Here is a 24,568-nt window from a genome sequence, read left to right on the forward strand (position 1 = left end):
GTAAAATGGAAAATTTTGTTGTTGTTCTTTTTTTACCTTGTTGGTGTTGTTTTTCTGCTAGCCTTTACATTATTATTGTATGAATGTATACTGTTGTATTTGTAATGCTGACATTTAAAACTGTAAATATAGAAATTTATATTTTTTTAAAAGTCTATACATTCCTGTTCAAATGCCATTTTTTGTGACATAAAATAAATGAGACCAAGATAAATCATTTCAAAACTTTTTCCATCATTAATGCGACCTACGACCTGTATCTTTAGCATGGTGTGGTAAGGTATATTTGACGCAAACACAAAACTGCTCATAACCAAAAGAATACGATACCTACAGTAAAGCCAAGGTGAAGAAAAGTGGTAGCAGCATCATGCTGAGGGACTTCTTTTCTTCAGCTGGAACCTAAGTTTAATTTTAATTTGTCAAGGTGGAACACAACCACATTCCCCGTTATAAGGGGGTGTGCGGACTTTTTCAACCACATTGTTGTTGTTGTTGCACAGTTGTTTATTTTTCACTTCCCCTCTCGAATAGATATGTTTTTTTAAACATCCAATTGCGTTGTACAGTTTATAAGTCGCATCCATGGTGGAAATCTTTGGGGGAAATGATTTACCTTGGTCCCATTTTTTTCATCATAAAAAACCTGGGGTCTTGTTCACGAGTGAGGGAAGAATGGAACGGGAGATCGACAGGCGGATCGGTGCAGCGTCTGCAGTGATGCGTACTTTGTATCGGTCCGTTGTGGTAAAGAAGGAGCTAAGTCGAAAGGCGAAGCTCTCAATTTACCGGTCAATCTACGTTCCTACCCTCACCTATGGTCACAAGCTGTGGGTCGTGACCTAAAGAACAAGATCCCGGATACAAGCGGCCGAAATGAGTTTCCTCCGCAGGGTGTTCGGGCTCTCCCTTAGAGATAGGGTGAGAAGCTCGGTCATCCGGGATGATCTCAGAGTAGAGCCGCTGCTCCTTCACATCGAGAGGAGCCAGATGAGGTGGCTGGGGCATCTGATTCGGATGCCTCCCGGACGCCTGCCTGGTGGGGTGTTCCGGGCACGTCCCACCGGGAGGAGACCCCGGGGACGACCCAGGACACGCTGGAGAGACTACGTCCTTCGGCTGTCCTGGGAACGCCTCGGGATCCTCCCGGAAGAGATGGATGAAGTGGCTGGGGAGAGGGAAGTCTGGGCGTCCCTGCTAAAGCTCCTGCCCCCGCGACCCAACCCGGATAAGCGGTAGAAAATGGATGGATGGAAAAAACCTGGTATTTGAACAGGGGTGTGTCGACTTTTTATAGCCACTTTAAATGGATCAGTTAGGCCTGGTAAACATGTAAAGATAATTGGACTGTTTTTCTCACAATTTTGTTGGAACACGTGCAGAATGTGGTTTTGCATTGTCTTGCTGAAATAAGCAGGGGCGCCCATGAAAAAGATGTTGCTTGGATGACAGCATATGTTTCTCCAAAACCTGTATATACCTTTCAGCATTAATGGTGCCTTCACAGATGTGTAAGTTACCCATGCCATTGGCACTAACACAGCCCCATACCATCACAGATGCTGCCTTTTGAACTTTGCATCCATAACAGTCCGGATGGTTCTGGTCCTCTTTGGCCCGGAGGAAACGACGTCCACAATTTCCAAAAACAATTTAAAATGTGGACTCGTCGGACCACAGAACACTTTTCCACTTTGCATCAGCCCATCTTAGATGAGCTCGGCGGCGTTTCTGGGTGTTGTTGATAAATGGCTTTTGCGTGGCATAGTAGAGTTTCAAGTTGCACTTATGGATGTAGCGCCGAACTGTATTTACTGACATTGGTTTTCTGAAGTGTTCCTGAGCCCATGTGGTGATATCCTTTACACATTGATGTCGGTTTTTGATGCAGTACCGCCTGAGGGATCGAAGGTCACGGGCATTCAATGTTGGTTTTCGGCCTTGCCACTTACATGCAGGGATTTCTCCAGATTCTCTGAACCTTTTGATGATATTATGGACCGTAGATGATGAAATCCCTAAATTCCTTGCAATTGTACGTTGAGGAACATTGTCCTTAAACTGTTCGACTATTTTCTCGCGCACTTGTGGACAAAGAGATGAACCTCGCCCCGTCTTTGCTTGTGAATGACTGAGCAATTCAGGGAAGCTATTTATTTCTTTTTATTTTCACACATTTTAGATCGGTTTGCATAGTGAAAAGACACATACATGCTGTGGGGATCTTCTCCTCTTGTCCCTGTGTTTGCTGTTCCGCAGTCTGCAGGGGCGGGACTATTTTTCACTCCTTCCTAATCTCGGGGGTGGGGGGAACCACTGGGGTGACCTCCAGGGGAGTAATGGTGGTGTGATGGTGACTCGCCCATGTTCTGTGGGTGCTGCGGCGGTGCTGGCTGGCACCCGCCTGGGTCTACTGGCTACTGGTGGGCGCGGTGGGCCCCCACTGTCGCTCCTCGGGCCTGCTTCCTCCTCTTCTCTCCGTTCCTTGCGTCCCGCTGCGGTCGGCTCCAGCACTATATATATAGATAGATAGATAGATAGATATAGATCCATCCTTCCATCCATTTTCAGAGCCGCTTCTCCTCACAAGGGTCGCGGGAGTGCTGGAGCCTATCCCAGCTATCTTCGGGCGAGAGGCAGGGTACACCCTGAACTGGTCGCCAGCCAATCGCAGGGCACATACAAACAAACAACCATTTGCACTCACATTCACACCTACGGGCAATTTAGAGTTGTCAATTAACTTACCGTGCATGTGGGAGGAAACCGAAGTGCCCGGAGAAAACCCACGCAGGCACGGGGAGAACATGCAAACTCCACACAGGTGGGGCTGGGGATTGAACCCCTGTCCTCAGAACTGAGAGGCAGACGCTCTAACCAGTCGTACACCATGCCGCCATATGTGTATGTATATATATATATATATATATATATATATATATATAAATTGATGGATATATACAGAGGTCGGTAAAAAAACAGATGGATAAATGGGTAGTAAAAAGGCTGTCAATTTAAAATGAAATAAACCGGCCAATAAGTTTTTTATATATGTACTTGTATATAAATTTAATGTTGATGTTGCATAAGGTTTTTCCCTGTCAATGCTTCCGAGCGTGTGTGATGCAGACGTTCGTTTATTTATTTATTTTATTTATTTTATTATTATTATTTTTGGTTTTTTTAAGAGTGGGCGGGGAGTGCACGCGTGTGTTTACACCCGCTCCCTGTAGTAGAAGCAAAAGCCACCACAAGGAAACACGGGCGACACATGAGTGGGCGGGTCCACGGGTGCCCGCGCCCTCGTCCAATCGGCGCCGAGCAAACCAATCACTGGCTGCTCAAGTCGGCCAATGGCGCGCAGCCCCCTGGACGCCGTCCGCCAATGAGCTGCACCCATGACGTGGGCACGTGTATCCCAGCACATGTTGACGCTCGTAAAGTGTGGCGAGAAAGAGAAAGAGCGAGCAAACACACACACACAAGGTGTCGCGCGGCGACCGGGAGTGGACGTGGACGACGTGTGCGTGTGTGAGTCTGTCAAAGTCGACCCCGCTCGCTCCTCGCATACTGACGGAACCAACTCGGACACAGAACCGGACGTTGTAGCAGCTACTATTGTGTTTTTTTGTGTATATATATATCGCGAATACAGTCAGTGGGTGAGCAACGTCATTTCTCTCTCTCTCTCTCGCTCTATATATGTGTGTATATATATATATATATATATGTATATTATATGTATATGTATGTATGTATGTGTGTGTGTGTGTATGCATAAGTGTATATATATAAATATATATATATATATATAAATGTGTATGTGTATGTGTGTATATATATGTGTGTGTGTGTATATATATATATATATATATATATATATATATACACATACACATATATATATATATATATATATATATATATATATATATATATATATATATATATATATGTGTGTATATATATATATATATATATATATATATATAAAATGCATACGTGTGTGTGCCTTCCCGAAGTTGGCCAGCAAGCTGTATCCAGTTTGTACGCCTACTAAAACCTCAGATAGATAGATGGATGTTATTCATGTTCTTCAAGTTCCCCCCGGGATGACGGCAGGAAATTGGCCTATCTATCAATCTATCGTAGGTGTATGTACCTAACACTAATGTGTGTAATGCCTTTTAATGACCTTGTTTTATGTGCATAGCATTTGAATTGGGGCTGCAACTAACACTTCTTTTAATAGTTGATTAATCTGTCAATTATTTTTCGATTAATCGATGATTGCGAATTTTTAATTTTCACACATTAAAAACCAGGACATTATTTCTCATGAACTGCAAATAATTCACAAACATAAATTATGATTCAGTTACTGGTTTGGTCCTTCACATGTCAGTCAGTCTGCTTTCATGGAGGACTATGGAAATCTGAGAGTATTTACTGTTGAGAGGCTGAAATTCTGAGGATTTGGACAATTTTAAGTTAAACAAGGTCTCTAAACAATTAATCAATTATCAAAATACTTGTCGATTCATTTGATAATCGATTAGTTATCGATTAATTGTTGCACCTCCTGTTTGAATTATTCTGATTTCTTATTTCTTTCTTATCTTGTTTTTTTTTTTGTTTTTTTATAATGTCATTGCACATGCCTTGTTTTTTTCTTCTGGTACATGGAATATATTTGGGGATTTTTTAACCATAGGTTATGGAGGCCGCCATGTCTATGTGGCTCTATACCTGTCATTACAAACTGTTAAATTGGTATTGTTTAAATGAACTTGTGATGAATGAACAATCTTTTAAGGTAAGGGCGTGAAGTGCATTTTCTTGCTATAAAACCAAACCGACAGACTGAAAATGCCCCTCTTTTCATGTGGGAGTAAAAGTGAGTATGCTTGTGACCTCCCCCAGGGCTCAGGGTCCAGCAGGGATTACTCCTAGGGAAAGGAATGGATCGGGGGGTGGGGAACCTATGTGAGAGCATTTTGTCCGGGCCCACCATACAGTTCTAAAATTACTAAAGCCCTCAGAGGAACTGTTATAGGAAGCCTTAGAACATTTAACCTACAAAATCTCATAATATGTAAACCTGGTTTCATATGTTTTCATAAATAGCATTGAAGGAAGTGGTGGAAGGAAGAAGGAGAGACGAGTGGCATGCTCGAGTGTGTAAGCAAGAGGATGAGGAAGACGAGATGAGAGTCGTGCAGAAATGCACCCAGAGTAGAAAGAGAGCAGTTTGTGTGTGTGTGAGTGGGAGGTAGGAGGATGGTGGTGGTCTTGTGGTGTGGAAGGGGGGTTAGGATGGAGCTCCAGCAAGCCAGCCAGCCCGAGCCGGGCAAGGGCGGTGCAATAAGCTGAGCACTGGAGGCAGTGAAAGAACGAGACTGCCTATTCTGATTCCACTACTATACGCTACGCTCAAGCTCCCATCCCCCCTCTCACATTTTTACTCTCTTCCATCTCCCAATCTCTTCAATGGGAGCTAGACATGCGCTACCATTGTGTGCCGACTGGCCACCGCCCCCACCCACCCCCCACCCCCCCTCCCCCCGTGCCATGTTAAAGTAGGACACCCACCATTTTGTGAAGCAAGAAGTTAACACACGCGCATTTGGATATAACTGAATATATTTCTTTACCCCCTTGCACAGAGATGCAGTCCCAGGGCAGCACGTCCTCCCAACCCTCATTCGACTCCCTGAGCTCCAGCGACAGCCTCCTGTTCAGCGACTCGGACGACACAGACGTCTTCCTGACCGACGCCTCCTCCTCGGCCCTCCTGGACGTCGCGGGGGGCCCGTCGGCCGCCAGCGCCACCCGGGCGTCGGTCAGCCCCGGGTCGCAGTGGGCGTGCGACGGCTTCACCGACAAAGAGGAAGAGGAGGACTGCTACGGCTCGGGCGGCAAGGCGCCTCCAGAGGTTCCCAAGTCGGCAGGTGACCTGCTGTTTGCTCAGAAGGTGAGCCTCAGTCTATCGCTGAAGACCCTGCCAGGACAGCTTGTAGTAATCAATTTCTCTGTCACTTCATGTCACAGTGTGCTGAGCTGCAGGGTTTTATCAGGCCCCTGCTGGAGCTGCTCAATGGGCTGAAGAAAGGCCGATTTGATCGCGGTAAGCTTTCCTCCATCGCTGCTTCTAGCTCAGTGTTTCCCAACCTTTATTGAGCCAAGGCGCATATTTTACATTAGAAAAATCTCACAGTCCACATCCATCTTCTTCCGCTTGTTCGGGGTCGGGTCGGGGGGGCAGGAGCCTAAGCAGGAGCCCAGACTTCCCTCTCCCTAGCCACTTTGTCCAGGTCTTCCGGGGAATCCCGAGGCGTTCCCAGGCCAGCCGAAAGACTTGGTCTCGCCAGTGTGTCTTGGGTCTTCCCCGGGGTCTCCTCCCGGTGGGACGTTATTGGAACACCTCATTAGAGAGGTGTCCAGGAGGCATCCTAACCAGATGCCTGAGCCAGCTCATGGGGAGCTGCTGATCTGCGATATAGAGAGTGAATATTTTAAAAAATGTTGGGGTTTAGCCTTGAAATATACCTCCCATACACTTTAAAGAAATGTAAACTTATTTAAACATACAGTACTTTTTAAACGCCTTCAAAAGGTTTTTTGAACATACAAAAAAATTCCAACAATTAAATGCATAGAAAATATTGCATATTATAATATTTGGCTAAAAAAACATGTTTTGTGCTGTAACTAACACTTATTTTTTTATTTTGTTCGATTAATTTGATTTTTTTTTAATGCCATCCCTTTATTCAGAAACAGGACATTATTTTAAACTTACAGTGTAGAAAATCCACAAACATCAATTGATTTTGATTCAGTTGCTGGTTTGGTCTGTAACATGTCAGAAAATGTTTTCCAAATAAAAGCAGATATTTGCAAATGCCTTATTTTGATAAAAGACAAAGATAATCAGTCTGGTTTCTTGGAGGACTACAGAAATCTGAGAATTTACTGTTGAGAGGCTGAAATTCTGAGGTTTTGGACAATTTTAAGTTAAAGAATGTCTGTAAATGATTAATCGATCATCAAAATATTTGTTGATTATTTTGGTAGTCGATTAGTTGTCTAAACCTAACCCAATTAATCGTTTAATAGTTGTACCTCTAATTAGAATCTAAGCTTTGAAGTAAGCCTACCCCTCCCACTTGCTGTAACCGCATTATCATTTTAAACTTTTTCAAACACACTTTTCAACACATTTTAAACACATTACAGTATTTAAACACAAAAAATGAAGGCATAAAATGTGTCGTAAATATTGTATGTAAAAAAAAAAATAGAAACATTTGTTTTATACTTTAAGCCATTAAATATCCATCACACATGCTGTAATCACATTGAAACTTATTCAAACACTTTTTAAACACATTGTGAAGTTATTTGAACACAAGGAAAAAATTCATTCATAAAAATGCATCAAATATGTAATACGACAAATGTTTTTCATTCTATTATCGTTCAAGCCAGTCTTTCTTTTTACACCAAGTACCACTTAAAAAAATATTTAGCTCTCCAAGTAGCACCATCTTGACCAACATTGAAATATAGTTGTGTAGTAGGCTTAAGGCTAAAAAAAAGTATTTATTCCTAAAAGTATATATAATATTATTGTAAGCCACTATAACATTATGCAGTTTACACATTAACACTGTACTTGAATATAGGAAATTATATATTTTTAATTTGCACTTAATGATTCAATCAAATTGTATTACACATAAAAGTTAAATAAAAAAATATGTACCTACGTCAAATTTTAAAAACAAACTGTTCTTCAAGATTAACACTGTTTGGGAATCTCTGTTGTGTCTTAACTCTCCTGAGCCCTGGTCTACACTCTCTTACCGTCTGTAAACAATACACTCTATTGATCCCGTGCGGCTGACTCATTGCCTCATTCGGGGCAACCGACCGTGGCTTCGCTGCGTCATGACCGCAATGTCTTGGTGCGAACGCTGACGCAGGGTTATGTTTGTGATTGACAGGTCTGAGTAGTTTCCAGCAAAGCGTCGCTATGGATCGCATCCAACGGATCGTGGGTGTTTTACAGAAACCAAACAGCGGGTAAGATGTAACCCCAAACCCTAACACGCTTTGTTTCAAGTTAGATACTTCTACTTCTATATTTGTTGCTATACAGTACTGTGCCAGAGTCTTGGGCATCCTCCAAGTACCAGGAAGTAGCCTACAGTATGGACAAACAAACACAAATTCAAAGATCTGTGTTTTGTTTTTGATTTTTCACTTTTCTTAACAGTTCAGCTTTGGTAAAGGTCTGTACTCAGTGGTTTTGTAATAATGTACAGTATGAGCATTACAACATTGCTAATATAACAAATCTAATGGAAGCCTAAATGTTTTCCACAGTGCTTTACATTTATTTGCCATTTCATGGAGTGCACTTGCACAATCTGTTACGATCCAATAAGTTTTAGGTATTTATTTAATATGTATATTGTTGCAGTTGTAGTTTGCAGCATTAGCGCTGCACTGCATCATACTGATAATATAATATACAGTGGGTACGGAAAGTGGCACGGTGGTCGACTGGTTAGAGCGTCTGCCTCACAGTTCTGAAGGACCGGGGTTCAAATCCCGGCCCCGACTGTGTGGAGTTTGCATGTTCTCCCTGTGCCTGCGTAGGTTTTCTCCAGGCACTCCGGTTTCCTCCCACATGCATGGTCGGTTAATTGACGACTCTAAATTGCCCGTAGGTGTGAATGTGTGTGTGAATGGTTTGTTTGTATGTGCCCTGCGATTGGCTGGCAACCAGTTCAGGGTGTACCCCGCCTCCTGCCCGAAGATAGCTGGGATAGGCTCTAGCACGACCGCGACCCTAGTGAGGAGAAGCGGCTCAGAAAATAGATGGATGGATGGGTACGGAAAGTATTCAGACCCCCTTAAATTTTTCACCCGTTGTTATATTGCAGCAATCATTTAAGTTCAAGTTCCTCATTAATGTACACACAGAACCCCATATTGACAGAATTTTTTTTTTTTTTAATTTTTACAGATTTATTAAAAAAGAAAAACTGAAATATCACACAGCCATAAGTGTTCAGACCCGTTGCTGTGACACTCCTATATTGAGCTCGGGTGCTGGAAATTTCTTCTGATTATCCTTGAGATGGTTCTACACCTTAATTTGAGTCCAGCTGTGTTTGATTATACTGATTGGACTTGATTAGGAAAGCCACACACCTGTCTATATAAGACCTTACAGCTCACAGTGCATGTCAGAGCCAATGTGAATCATGAGGTCAAAGGAACTGCCTGAAGAGCTCAGAGACAGAATTGTGGCTAGGCACAGATCAAAAAAAAATTCTGCTGCACTTAAGGTTCCTAAGAGCACAGTGGCCTCCATAATCCTTAAATGGAAGACGTTTGGGACGACCAGAACCCTTCCTAGCAAACTGAGCAATCGGGGGAGAAGAGCCTTTGTGAGAGATATATAAATAAATAAGATTCTCTGATGTGATGAGACCAAGATAGAACTTTTTGGCCTTAATTCTAAGCGGTATGTGTGGAGAAAACCAGGCACTGCTCATCACCTGTCCAATACAGTCCCAAGAGTGAAGCGTGGTGGCAGCATCAAGCTGTGGGGGTGTTTTTCACCTGCAGGGACAGGATGACTGGTTGCAATCAAAGGAAAGATGAATGCAGCCAAGTACAGGGATATCCTAGACGAAAACCTTCTCCGAAGTGCTCAGAACATCAGACTGGGCTGAAGGCTCACCTTCCAACAAGACAATGACCTTAAGCACACAGCTAAAATAACGAAGGAGTGGCTTCAGAACAACTCAGTGACTGTTCTTGAATGGCCCAGCAAGAGCCCTGACTTAAACCCAATTGACCATCTCTGGAGAGACCTGAAAATGGCTGTCCACCAACGTTCACCATCCAACCTGACAGAACTGGAGAGGATGTGCAAGGAGGAATGGCAGATGATCCCCAAATCCAGGTGTGAAAAACTTTTTGCATCATTCCCAAAAAGACTAATGGCTGTATTAGCCCAAAAGGGTGCTTCTACTAAATACTGAGCAAAGGGTCTGAATACTTATGGCTGTGTGATATTTCAGTTTTCGTTTTTTAATAAATCTGCAATAATGTCAACAATTAGTTTTTCTTTTCTGTCAACATGGGGTGCTGTTTGTACATTAAGGAAAAAAAAATAGCTTAAATGGTTTTAACAAATGGCTGCAATATAACAGAGTGAAAAATTTAAGGGGGTCTGAATACTTTCCGTACCCACTGTATGATCATACTGATTGTGTAATATTATATTATCATACTGATGGGGTCAGAATATTTGGTCCCTCTTTTATTTTTAATGTTCATTTTTTAAAATCTCAATTTAAGTATTTGTATTGTATAGTTTTGTTTGTCTAACAATTTGTGTTCATTTTGGTATTTATTTTTATTTTATAGAATATATTATGTATTCTAAATTATATATAATATATTTTATAGAACTGAAAACTTTAATTTTATTTTTTAATTGAGTTTCTTATTTTATTAGGTTCTGGGTCTAATTTTATTTTTAATTGTGTTTTTAGTTATTCATTTTTATGATTAAGGTTATCTTGGCTAATTTTATTTTGTATAGTTTTTTTTTTTTATTATTATCTTTTATTTTTTTAATTGGATTTTGTTTTCACATTCCACAAGCATTACAATAAAAATGCAGTGAATTGTCTACCAAAGTGTAAATTGGGAATTCTATAGTTGTTGGTTTTTTTTTTTTTTTTTTTTTTTTTTTTTTTTTTTAATTGACTGTTAAATGACTGCCATTCATTTTTGCAGAAACGCCAGCCAAAAGTGAGCATTTTGTCAAGGCTTATTTTTTTGACACAGCTATTTGGATGTTTTTGCAACAGTTCCTCTGAGGTTTTACATGTTTTTGTTGGAGCAAATGTTCTCACAGACAGTATATGGCCCACAGGCCGTATGTTATCAACCCTTGTTTTAGATTGTACCTAAAAAAAAAAAATTCCAGTGAGTGTGATGTGGGACTTTAAACATCCAGATGCTCCCTCGCTGAAGGTACGTGTGGATGTCTTGTTCCAGGGAGAAGTATCTCAACACGCTCCTCCAGGTGGAGATGATGCTGAAGCTGTGGTTTCCTCAGATCTCCACTCTCCCAACTTCGGCTGCCTCCAGCGTGGCCACATCACCCACCCGCATCCTCCAAGACACACCGGCCGGCACGCCAGGTGCCACGCCACCGCACAAGCACAGGGATCAGCTGCATATCCCGGTGAAGGTGAGCATGCGCCACCGCGGTGCACTTTGAATCAGTAATCCCAGATCAAGCGTCTACACCGCAGGGTCTGTCAGCTATCTAAACAACACAGGTACACAGCATGTCATTTGCCAATTGATTACACATTATGCAACAGAGTACCTGAAATGAGAAACACAAGTTTTAATTCATCGCCATGTAATATGATGTAATACTGGGCAGGTAATTTGTTTCCAACATTCAGTAAGTCTCCACTCTTGAATTCCCCTGAGAGACTGTTAATATGCTTGCTGTTGTTGTGGTGAGCAACAGAGTTCGAATGTGCTCAGCAGTCAAACTCTTTGTCCTTTTGTGATCAATACAGTTGGAACTGAAATTACTATAGCTACAGAAATGGAAAAAAAATATTTCTTCATTTTAATGCCTGATACCACTAAAGGTATATTACCTGAAGAATACAATGAACAGGACAAAAATGCAGCTGATTCCATAATACTTTGTCATGTTTGACATGCATAAGATTATTTCCTCACTTGTGAACAAGACCCCAAGATACTTGAACTCCTCCACTTGGGACAGGATCTCATCCCCGACCTGGAGAGGGCACGCCACCCTTTTCCGACTGAGGACCATGGTCTCAGATTTGGAGGTGCTGATTTTCATCCCAGCCGCTTCACACTTGGCTGCAAACTGCTCCAGTGAGAGTTGGAAATTAGTGCTTGATGAAGCCAACAGAACCACATCATCTGCAAAAAGCAGGGATGCAATACTGAGGCCACCAAACCGGACCCCCTCTACGCCTCGGCTGCGCCTAGAAATACTGTCCATAAAAGTTATGAACAGAATCGGTGGCAAAGGGCAGCGTTGGCATAGTCCAACCCTCACCGGAAACAAATCCGACTTACTGCCAGCAATGCGGACCAAACTGCCAGCAATGCGGACCAAACTCTGACACTGGTCGTACAGGGAACGAACAGCCCAGATCAGGTGCCCGAAGCACCTCCCACAGGACTCTCCGAGGGACACGGTCGAACGCCTTCTCCGAGTCCACAAAACACATGTAGACTGGTTGGGCGAACTCCCATGTACCCTCGAGGACCCTGCTGAGGATGTAGAGCTGGTCCACTGGTCCACTGTTCCACGGCCAGGACAAAAAACCACACTGCTCCTTGACTTCCCGGCCGACCCTACTCTCCAGCACGACTGAATAGACCTTACCAGGGAGGCTGAGGACTGTGATTCCACCCTCACCTCTGATCGCGAGCTGTGGGTCGTGACAGCAAGAACAAGATCCCGGGTACAAGCGGCAGTAATGAGTTTCCTCGGCAGGGTGTCCGTGCTTTCTCTTACAGATAGGGTGAGAAGCTCGGTCATCTGGGAGGGGCTCAGACTCGAGCCGCTGCTCCTCCGCATTGAGAAGAGCTAGATGAGGTGGTTCGGGCATCTGATTATGCCTCCTGGACCCCTCCTTCTGGGCATGTGCCACTTGGAGAAGGCCCCGGGGACAACCCAGGACAAGCCGGAGAGACTACGTCTCCCGGCTGGCCTGGGAACGCCTCGGGATACCCCCGGAAGAGCTGGATGAAGTGGCTGGGGAGAGGGAAGTCTGGGCTTCCCTGGTAAAGCTACTGCCCCCACTACCAGACCTCGGATAAGCAGAAGAAAATGGATGGATGGAAACTTATTTCCACTAGTTTTGTTTATTATCAAGAAAACCATGGAAAATTACAAGATGTCAGTCAGCTCTTTATTAAAACTCTTATAAGCTTATTTTTGTTGTCATTATATTTGTTCAAACAAATGTACTTTTAGTTGTAACAGACATTAAAAATGGACAAGAAACTAAATAAACAAAGGTGGTCTTATAATTTGACTAGTTTTTTAACCCTGATGCAGAAAAGGGAGTCTAGGGGGAGGTGTTTTAACTGTACAGTGCAAATTAACTAATTGGGGTATGGCTATAAGAGGGACGATGTGAGAAATCCCGCTACAATGTGAAAACTCCCACTACAGCGGCAGCTTGGCTTAAGAGTGTACCGATTTACGAGTTTTCAAAATCACAAGATGTTCCTCAGCCAATTATTTTTGTTTTGCGTTGCGAGCTAAAATTTGATGTGAGTTCTCATACGCCACAACATGCATCACACTCACATTTTGCAGTATGAGTAAAGAAAGTTTGTTTTTCCCCAATTGCATTTTGTTTGTTTTTCTTTTTGTCAAATGTATTTTTTTTATTTTACTTGTTTTATTTTATTTTGTTAATTGTATTTTTATCTCATTTACATTTTCAGTTCTTATTTATTTCAGTGTAACTTTATTTTTAATAATGGATTTTATTTGTCTTTGTTTTGTATTTCTTAATTCAATTAAAATTTTCTCTTCAATTTATTTTTTTGTTTTTAATTCTTATTTAATTTTTTATTTCATTTTTATTTGTTTTTTTAATTATTTTTATTTCTGAATTCATGTTCTCTTTTTGTCTAGTTGTATTTTTTAATTCTATTATTTCTGGTCTAATTTTGTTTTCTAATGTTTTATTTATCCTATTTTGTGTTTCTTAATTTAATTTGAATTTTAGTTTTTATTGTATTTTATATTTTTGTAATTATTTATTTTATTGTATTTATTTTATATTATTTTTGTGTATTTTTTCAATTATATTGCTTATTTCATTTTTTTGTAAAATTTTATTTTCATGTTTCTTTTTTTAATTTTTCTTTATTTTCTTTATTAATTTTTGTCAAATTTAATTCTTTTTACTTTTTTGTTTTTATTTTATTTTTTTATCAAGAGTAACACTAAAACTAATAAAATGTGTACTTATGTAAGTGTCATTTCTTTTTTTTTTTTCTATTACTGAATTTTAAATGACTTAGTTGTTTATTTTTGCAGAAACGCCGACTCAGCTGGACAGGAACTGACTCTCCTACGCCGTCTCCGGGCCTCTTGAAGTGCCCTCGCCTCAGTTCACAAGAGAAGAAGAAGCAAGATGACAGTGATGAAGACGGAGGAGAAAAAGAAGAAGCCAGACCCCGCACTCCTCCGTCATCGTCTTCGCACCAAATTTCTGCAAATGCGAGTGTCTGCGCAAAGGGAAACGACAGCGACTGTGACGAGTCGGGCAAGCTGTCAGAGTACAAAACGGGTCGGGGGTCCGAGCCTAGCCTCACGTGGGTGCACGTCGCGCCCATCCTGTCACCGCGGAAGACGGGCACAATGACAAGGTCGGCTAGCGGCAATGAGAACAGGACGAGCCCGGCAACGCAGGACAGCGCCGTCTCCTCCACCACGCCTTCCAAGCACAGCAGAAATTTTAAGAAACCCGCACGCTGCCAAAGCAAAGCTGCCACAGATGAGCAGGGCAACAGCCGGGTGGGCCGCGCTCCCTCGGAGACCTGAGAGGAAAAACGGGACAAAACTGGAGGAAGTGAGGAACGCCACAAGAGGAAAATCAAACGCGTGTCGATAATCACAAATCGTGTAAAAAAAGAAATGCAAAGTGCAAAGAAATCATGGAGGAAGATCGCAAGTAAACTCTTAAGGCTAAAAAAAAGATGACTGAATGGACCACTTCCTGTCAGGAGAGGAAGTCGCTAGTGATGTAAACTTGTACGGGTTGTAGATATACATAAAGAAAAAAGGAAATCCAGTGTACACATGGACGCATCCACCAGTGGTGCATTTAAAGACATTGGAGATTGTTGGAAGAAAAGAAACAATGTCATCAACTCACGAATGTAACTCAAGAACAAGTAGCTGCGCTCCGGGAGGATCACTGGAACTGCTCCCACCGTTAATTTATTCACCTGTTGAGCTGACACTGCATTTATTTATTATACTTTGTATTTATTTATTGGGCAGTTGAGGAAAACACAGAGAGGAAGTCAACCTATTTTTATGACATTGTTGACAAGTGTGCTTTCCTTTCTATCATCAACCAGAAGGAAGTTTTGAACTGTCGGACTACTGTGCCTTTTACCAAATAGGATGTGTTTATTTTTGTTTTTCAAAAGAAACAATTGGTGCTTGAGTGCATTTTTACTACATTTTGATTGTTTGCTTTCACACAAAAAAACAACACATCTTGACAGTAGTCACCTGTACTTTTCTTCAAACATAACGGCATCGCGCTTTATCGTTACCCTAATAGCATAATTGCCTAAGTCATGTTTTCAGAAAGCAAGAAAAAAACTCGGGCTGCAAGTAACGATTAACTTTAAGAATCGAAGATTTTTCTTTGATTGAGGGGGGGAAGATAATTACAAACATTTTTAATTTCCATTCCTTTATTTCAAAAACAGAACATTATTTAAAATGGACAGTGTTGAAAATGCAAAAACATAAACTGATTATGATTCGGTCACTGGTTTGGTCCATAATAAAGAAAAGAATGATCAACATTTTCGCCTAAGTAAAAGTAGATGCTCGCAAATGTTTTATTTTGATTAAAAACAAAAGATAATCAGTCTCCTTTCTTGGAGGACTGCAGAAATCTGAGAAAATGTACTGGTGAAAGGGTACAAATTACGAGGATTTGGACAATTTTAAATTCAACAGTAGCTCTAAATGATTATCACAGTAGATTAATTGATTAATTTGATAATCAAATTAGTTGTCGATTAAGCAATTTACAGTCTTGTTTCACCTCTCGAATTTAGTTTTTTATATCGATATCTTCACAGGAAGTTAAAAATAAATTCAGCAATTATCCTATCAGGCTTTTAGCTTGATTGCATGCTTGCCAAGTCATTTTTAAAGGTTTTTGGAAAACAAAAAAATGAAGATGACCTGGATGACTGAAAATCTACACAGACAAAGAGCGAAGCAAGCGTGTTGAAATGACTTGGGCCAATGGTCCTGAAACTTTTTACACCAAGTACCATCTCGAAAACTACTTGGCTCTCCAAGTTCCACCACCCGTACTTCAATAATAATTCAAGTTCTAGTTAAAATGCAAAGTTAAATGCAACTAAATTTAAATGTACTGTACTGGATTGAAAGAATCTTTAAGCCACTGTGACGACATGTGTAGTGTGACCATTTAATTCAGTGATTCTTTTGTGTACCACTAGTGGCACTCGTACCACACTTTTGAGAATGAATGACGTAGGCAATTATGCTCTTAGGCTAACAAATTCTGCCAATCAGAGTGTATTCCGTAAAACATGCCTCCATCTTGTCAGCAGAGGCTCTTCTGCTAGCCTTTTTTTTTTTTTTTTTTTTTCTTTCGGCTCCCACCCGAATTGAGGGACCGAAGGCTGGTGCACTGAGAAACTTGAAATGCTACAAAAATGTCAACATTAAGGAGGAACTCGTCTCGACTTGCACCAACCCTTCCTCTGCTGCTATTCTGCATCGGAAGCACAGAGTAGTATGATCATAGAGGAGGGGTGTCGGCAAAATGACCAATTAATGCAAACGTGTTGTAAATATTTCTACTAAGCTATTTTTCAAACTATTTCCATTGAGCGAGGATGTAGCAACTGCCAGAGCCACAGACAGCCTCCATTTCCAACCGCCTTTATTTAACTTAGATTATTTCGATTTCATTTTTCATTTGGATGGTTTTTAATCAGATTTTTGTTTCATTTTACGTTTGTTGTTTTTTGTGATAATTTTTCTTTGAATTTATTTTTCATTTTTGTTTAATATGTTTGTGCTGTTTTTTATATATTGGAATAATAATTATTTTTTTCATTTAGTTTTAATTTTTCTTTTTTGTTTGTTTGTTTATTTTAATGATTTTGTTTTATTTCTAATAGATGTTTTATGTTACTCATTTTTGTTTGTTTTTTGTTTTAGTTTTTCATTTTGTTTGTTCTATTTATTTACAGTATTTTAGTTTTCCCCTTATTTTAGTTTTTCTTTTTTTATTTGAGTATTTATTTGAATTTGCATTGTTTTTTGTTTATTTTTCATTCATTTTAATCGTTTTCATTTTGGTTTAATTATTGTTTTCATTGTACTGTAGGTCTATTTGTTGATTATTGCTTAATTTATTTTGATTATTTTTTTTTTCACGTTCCTTTTTGTATTTGATCGCAGCGAGGCGTCGTCAAAGCCTTACGAGTCTGAGAAAGACCTTCCGTGTCTCCATTTGACGCTCTAGACTCCTCATCAGAGTCTTGTGGGTGTGTTTATTTTATTTTTTTCTACGGCCATGGTGTGACCGATTGCACTTACTTTTTCATGTACGTTTTTCTATTTCATCGACGACTGGTTGGGAAAGATTTGGGAATCTTGTAGCCTTTCTTCTTTTTCACGACTTGGACTGTCCTCCTTCACTCAGCACCAGGCTGTCCTCGCCCTCCCTTCTTCATCTCCCTCAATCTTGTTAGTTTTCTTGTCTCTAGCTCACCTTCACTCTTAATCTTACTCTGGCTATATTTTTTCAACAACCACGTGAAAAAAAGGAACCTTTTTGAATAAATGACATTTTTTAAAAGCTGAAATGTTGCACTGGATTTTCTAAAAATGACGTTTCTATTGTTGGGATGGAAGCAATGTGACAGATGTGACTCACTGGGGTTGCAGATTTAGAGGATGTACATTTTGGGGAGGGGCGACGGGGGCGGAGGCAGCGTGTGAGACTTCAGCCTCACTAATCTGACGGGCACAAGAAGGGGGGTGTTGTGTGTTTGAGTCGCCTACCAGCTGCTAAAACAGCACAAACACAACACTCGCATGTGTGTGTGTCTTCAAATACGTCACGTTTGCGTGCAATGTGGAGGTATCTTGCACAGTGGGGGGTGGGACCTTAAAAGACGAGCAGGGCATCAGTCAAAAGCTCAGAATTACATTTAAAAAATACAGTAATAAAAGGAAGTAAAATTAAACCAAAATACAAGTGAAAAAAATGAAATAAAGAAATAAAACAAGATCAATAAAGAAAAAATACAATCCAACAAAAAACAATTAAGCAAAACAAATACAGTCAAGGAATAGAAAGACAAAAATGAACAATTAAAAAAAAGTAAATTTAAACCAAAACAAAATGAAAGTGAACAAAATATAATTCCAAAAAAACCCCGCTCGCATTATCTGTTGCCACACCAGCCAAGAGCAGTGACAATGCTCCAGTCACGCACAGATTGCTGCGATTACGAATCGCCCTCTTTCGCACATAGAAGTCTTGTTTTTTTTAACAGTACAGGACTGTTAATGCCACCTTACAGGAATTGTCCTTAATTCAGATATTTATCAGTACTATTTATGAGTAAGCATAATATAACGCTGCTTATTTTGTATGGGGAATGTTTTGAATGAAATCAGAGCTCTGACATGCTCTCTGTTTTCTCCTCACTGGTAGGTGCGAGCATGCATGAGGGCACGGGAGTGGCACATTTTCAGAGGGTGTGGTTTAATGCACCCTCCCCCTCCTCGCTCTGGATGAAATCAGCCATGGCTCATATGCACACAAACACACACACATACAGAAACACATTCATAAAGTCCCAACCAAATCCACAAATGTTGCCCTCACATGCACACATACTGTACAGTACAGTGGCTTGATGTGGTGATGGGCCACTCATGTGACAAAACAGAGAGGACTGTCCAACCCCCTCTCTGCCCCCCCCCCCCCCCTCCCCCCCTTGTATCCATGCAGTTTTTAGCAGAGAAGCCCCTGCCCTCGCCGATGCTGCCCCCCACCCCTTCCCCGTCTGGAGGCTGAAAAGGAGGAGGAGGAGGAGGGCGAGGGAGGGAGGGAGGAGGCCTGCTTTCACTTCACTTTTGGGAAAGACGACAGAGGACATGGGTGCCCCCCCCCACACACACACACACACTAACGCATTTGACTTCATGTCTATGTAATTGTGTATAGCCAACAAAGAGGGTGTTAACTTATTTAGCATGTGCACCAACAGGATTGTCCATAATGAACTTAGCGGCCCTCTTATCCCGTCCTGTTCTGTAGCTTTTAACTGCAATGCCCTTCATTAGTATTAACAACTTAATGATTTAAGCGAGGCTGGCCTGCATGTGGACGAGCAAATGCACCAGACGGCCTTCTAACCTGAATCCCAAGTCGTACTGTTTGGGAATTTTACCAACATTTTCTGGAACAAATCAGAGAGCATCTAATGTATGGGGCAAAACGTTTGTGGTCAAGAGCCATGTTTTGATTTTTAAAATGGAAGGACGGGCCAGGTCATTTGTTGATGAAGTTAAAAAATATATACAGTATATTTTTTAAACTATGCAATATTTAATGTTCTCCCTGTGCCTGCGTGGGTTTTCTCCGGGCACTCCGGTTTCCTCCCACATCCCAAAAACATGCATGGTAGGTTCATTGAAGACTCTAAATTGCCCGTAGGTGTGAATGTGATTGCGAATAGTTGTTTGTTTGTATGTGCCCTGCGATTGCCAGAAGATAGCTGGAATAGGTTCCAGCACGCCTACGACCCTAGTGACGATAAGCGGGAAAGAAAATGGATGGATGGATAATGTACACACAGCACCCCATATTGACAGAAAAAAAACAAAATTGTTGAATTTCTTTTTCGATTTATTCAAAAAGAAAAACTGAAATATCACACAGCCATAAGTATTCAGACCCTTTGCTCAGTATTTAGTAGAAGCACCCTTTTGGGCTAATACAGCCATTAGTCAGTATTTAGTAGAAGCATGTACATTTTTGGGGAGGGGCGAACGTTCTCCCATCTCCCAACTGCATCTCTGGAGCTCAGCCACAGTGATCTTTACTTCTCTCACCAAGGCTCTTCTTCCCCGATTGCTCAGTTTGGCCGGGCGTCAGCTTCTGGTCCGGGTGTGGCTTTCATAATCAAGTCCAATCAATATAATCAAACACAGCTGGACTGCAAAGAAGGTGTAGAACCATCGCAACGATGCTCATGTTTGTTGTCAATATGGGGTGCTTGTGTCTACATTAATGAGGAGGGGGGGAAAGAACTTAAATGATTTTAGCAAGCGCCTGCAATATAACAAAGAGTGAAAATGTAAGGGGTTCTGAATACTTTCCGTACACACTGTATACATAATGATTATCATTAATTCATCAATTATTTGTTGTTGTTATTGTTTATTGGTGTTACACAGAAGATACGATTTTTCTTCACTTCAGACCGGGTGCGTCTTTGCCACTGATGTGCAGATCGACACTGAAATATCGATACCTCTGATACTAGATCTTTATGTTCTAAAACCAATTCTCAAATCAAAATATCGATACTTTTAATACTCCAGTCATTTGAGGTAATGTACATCATTAACAGGAAGACAGTGGAGACTAATTTAAGTGTTCAATGTTGTCTGTAAGTATTCTTGGATTGGAAAGGAAATCGGTTCTCTTCACTTCTATTACTTTTTAACTGTTTTAGTTGTATAACTGTAACTTAGAAATTCTCACTACACTTAACAAATAGTTTACGATGGCCAAAGTTTGACTGCAAAAGATTCATTCCATTCACATTATTTCCTGTGGGAATTTTTTTCAAGATAATAAATACAATACAATCAGTACAATATGTGATGTACATGTAATACAGAGCGGTGATCATAATTTACGCGAAAAAACATACTTCAAACTTCTTAATTGTTCATTGTAGCTGTTTTTACAGTAATGACCTAAAAAACTTGCTTTGCCTACCATCTCCCCCTGTCCGTTTTTGAAACTTTCCAAGCAAATAGCAATGTGGTGCTTGTATACTGTATGGATAAATATGAGTCTCATTTGGATAGCAGGGCACATACACTTGCAGATATTAGTCACCCAAAGACCTTGAGTGGTAAAAAAAAAAAGAAGAAATAAGAATAATAAAAAGAGAATGAGGGCTTTCAGACTGCCTTCCACTGAGGTCACGGGTCTTCGCCGCGTGGCGCTCGCCGTGCTGAAGATCTCCCACTTTTCAAGGGCGCACATGTGCGTCTCGTGACTTTCGGGAGCGATAATTGGGGCGAAGCGACGCTGGAGGGGTGAATGATAACATCATCTGTTTCTTTGGCCCGCTTGTGTTCTGCGGATGACGCCATATTTCACTGATGAGCATCAATTATTCACACCCTGAGAGGGGAAAGACCAAGCAGTGATTTAAAAAAAAAATAAAAAAGCTTTGGCTATGAATGAGAGAGGCATTGCAGTCGTTGTCATTGGTGTTCTAATTGTGGCCTCTGCTCTAAGAAACAACTCGGCCCAAATTCGGTGCCTCACCCGCTTGACCAAATTACCCCCAAACAAATGCAACCTATTTTTCAAATAGGTAAAGGCGGAGTGTACAGCTCCAACCATACAATTGTACAAATAAAGGACTCCTCTCAAATAAATGCCTCACCTCAAATAAATGCCCCCAAGCTCCATTCACACAGGCGTCTTTCTGCAAATAAGATGAGATGACATAAGATCTCCTTTAGTGATTCCCAGAAGAAAAATTCAAGCATTACGACATTTAAATAAATAAATACAGAAATCTTTTTCTTTTTTTTTAATAATTCAATTTCAAGTAAATGTTTCATATCAAACATATGCCTTCATTGTTTTTGTTTTCATTTTTATTTTTTATTGTGAAGCATTAATAATTACGAGAGACAAATACACATTCTTTATTCAATCAAAGAACAGCAATTTGTCTAGTTCCTGCCACACATAATGTTTTATAAAAAATAATAATAAAAGGCTCCCCTCAAATAAACATCTAAATCAATGCCTCATCTCAAACTGACGGCCCATTTTTTTTCCAAGGAGAAAAATCTCCCTACATGAGATTTTGTAAAAGTAATAGCTTCCTCTCAAACATTTTACTTAAAATAAATGCCTTGCCTCAATTAAATGCCAATTTTTTTTTCAACCAACAGACTGCGGTACTGTATATCTAGTTCCACTCACACATGAGATTTTTGTATAAGGCCTCCCCTCTCAAATAAATGTACTACTTCAAATAAATGCCTCACCTCAAATAGACACCTCCTTTTTAATCAAAATATCAGTTTATGTAGCTCCACCCACACACAAAAATGTGTACAAATAAAAGCCTTACCTCAAATGAAAGTACGACCATCAAATTGACAAATAAATGCCTCATTAAAAATAGACGCCTCTTTCTTTTCAGCTAACGAGCTCGCCTCAAACATTTTACTTAAAATAAATGCCTCACCTCAAATAAACACCTCTTTTTTTCAACCAACAGACAGTAGTGTGTTTAGCTCCAGCCATGCACTCAATTGGACAAATAAAAGCCTTTCACATAATGGCTTGCTTCAAATAAAGGCCTCATATCAACGAGACGCATCCTTTTAGTTTTGTCTGTATGTTCCGTACAAATAAAAGCCTCGTCCTTAAATAAAGACCTGCTGCTTTATAACTCAAGAGAAAGTGATTAAAAATTCCCCCACACCTTCTAACAGATTAGGAGACAACAAGTGTAAAAAAAAAAAAAAAAAAAAAAAGAGGGGCCTGGCTGGGTGGATGGGCGGCTGCAAATGAGAGAGGCCCGAATTTGAGCATGTTCACGTGCGTGACGCCGTAACGCGTGTAGAGGTCGCAGAGGTCCTTGTGTGAACGTAAAGACAGCAGAGGTCCTGGGAGACAGGATGATTTACTGCCTCTGTCACATACGCTCACACCGAAGTGGGTCAGCATGATAAAACACAGCATAAAACACAATTAGCCAGACAATAAAGATGCACTCTGAGGCTGCCAATGGTTTGTCATAAATGATGCTCTTATGTAACACACTGTACATATGCAGCATACCAATGAGGCTGTTAATGCTTTATTGTGCCGTTAAGGGCAAAATTGTGAGTAAACTGATGGATGGCGCGTGGATTGGGATGAACTGGAGGGGGAATAGTTGAAATAATAATTCAGTTCTCTGTTGTATTACAGGAAAGTACAAGCGTGTATTGTGGTGAGGAGCATGTGTGTGTCCATGTGAGCCTCCCGTGTGTATGTGCGTGTGCGTGTGCGTGTGTGTGTATGGAACCCAGTGCGGTATTGTCATTTTATGTGCACAAGCTTCATTACATAATAGGCCGGCTGGAAAAGGGGTAGGAGGGATGAGGGAGTGTTTGGGGTACACCCAGACAGTACATGTGTCTATCACAAAGAGAGGGCATGACGTCTACTATTTAGGCCTCCTCTCAAATAAATGCCACACCTCAAATGCACTAGAGACCACCTTTCAATCAACAGACAACGGCATGTCTATCAACAGAAAGCAGCTTGTCGAGAATTGATTTTGATAAAAAAAACACAAAAAAAACGCATCTCAAGTAATGACTCACTCAGTCAACAGACTTGTCCAGCTTTAGACCCACAGATTTTGTATTTCTTTTTAAATAAATGCCTCCTGTCCTTTAAATGACTTACTTCAATTAAACACATTATCTTAAATAGGCATCTCATTCTTTCAATCAGCGATTAACAGCTTGTCCATCCATGGACAGCAGTTTGTTAGGTTCCACCCACTCACAGAAATGTGTTCAAATAAAAGCTTCACCTCAACTAAAGGCCTCATTTCGAATACACACCCCTTTTTTTTCCAAACAAACGGTTCACGACTAACAGACACCTCCTCTTTTTCAATCAATGAACAGCAGGTTGCTTGGCTCCTGATACACGTATTTATACAAATAAAGGCCTCCTCTCCCATAAATACCACACCTCAAATAGATGCCTCATTTTTTTCAATGAATGAACAACTGCATGTCTATCAACAGACAACAGTTTATAATTTTTGGACAAATAAAAGCCTAACTTCCAAAAATGGCTCACTGCAAAGAGATGCCTTCTTTTTTCCATCCAACGACCGACAGCATGTCTACCGAGAGTGTATACATGAGAATGTGTCAAAAAAAAGACCTCCTCCCAAATAAATTACACCACTCAAAGAGACACCTCGTCAGGTCCGCTGTCTCAAGGCTTCTTTATACTCACGCGGGCGGCGACCGCGCTGACGTTACTGCGGCTATCCCGCGCGCAGTTTGCCTATTATACTCGAGCGAACCCACGCATGGTTTTGAAAATGTGCTGCAGTTCTCTTCCAAGTCGGGGGTGTTGCTACGGCTGTTATTGGCTAGGACACCACAGGGTGGAGTTTCCTCTGCATTTTATGGCCATTTCCGGTAGCCGTTTTAACTTTACTTTCCGGAACAAGGAACAAAGCAACAACAATAGCGACCGTGGAACACTGTCTGCTAGAATAAATGGACCTCGATGACCAGATGATACGGTCAATTATACTGCAAAATCGATCTAGAAGGTGGAGGCGTAGGTGGTATGTGGAACCAAGGGGAACGCTGAGTATGTCATCACAGCACGTGACTAAAACGGACCAATCACGAGAG

The 24,568-nt window shown here is 40.9% G+C and overlaps 1 protein-coding gene across 2 annotated transcripts; it reads left to right on the plus strand.

Moving 5' to 3' along the window:
- The first annotated feature begins 3,388 nt into the window (after positions 1-3,388).
- LOC133480013 (uncharacterized) lies at positions 3,389-18,026 on the plus strand. 2 transcript variants are annotated; one of them, XM_061777638.1, is made up of 6 exons: positions 3,389-3,531; positions 5,667-5,974; positions 6,052-6,127; positions 8,010-8,088; positions 11,092-11,287; positions 14,159-18,026. In XM_061777638.1, the coding sequence occupies exons 2-6, from the start codon at positions 5,669-5,671 to the stop codon at positions 14,663-14,665; spliced, it is 1,164 nt and encodes a 387-aa protein (XP_061633622.1). In that variant the 5' UTR covers positions 3,389-3,531; positions 5,667-5,668; the 3' UTR covers positions 14,666-18,026. The 2 variants fall into 2 exon arrangements, with proteins under 2 accessions (XP_061633622.1, XP_061633621.1); XM_061777637.1 differs by having other exon boundaries at positions 3,405-3,662; positions 14,159-18,025.
- The last annotated feature ends 6,542 nt before the right edge of the window (positions 18,027-24,568 follow it).

Source organism: Phyllopteryx taeniolatus, chromosome 6 (assembly GCF_024500385.1).
Source record: "Phyllopteryx taeniolatus isolate TA_2022b chromosome 6, UOR_Ptae_1.2, whole genome shotgun sequence".
Taxonomy (NCBI): Eukaryota; Metazoa; Chordata; class Actinopteri; order Syngnathiformes; family Syngnathidae; genus Phyllopteryx; species Phyllopteryx taeniolatus.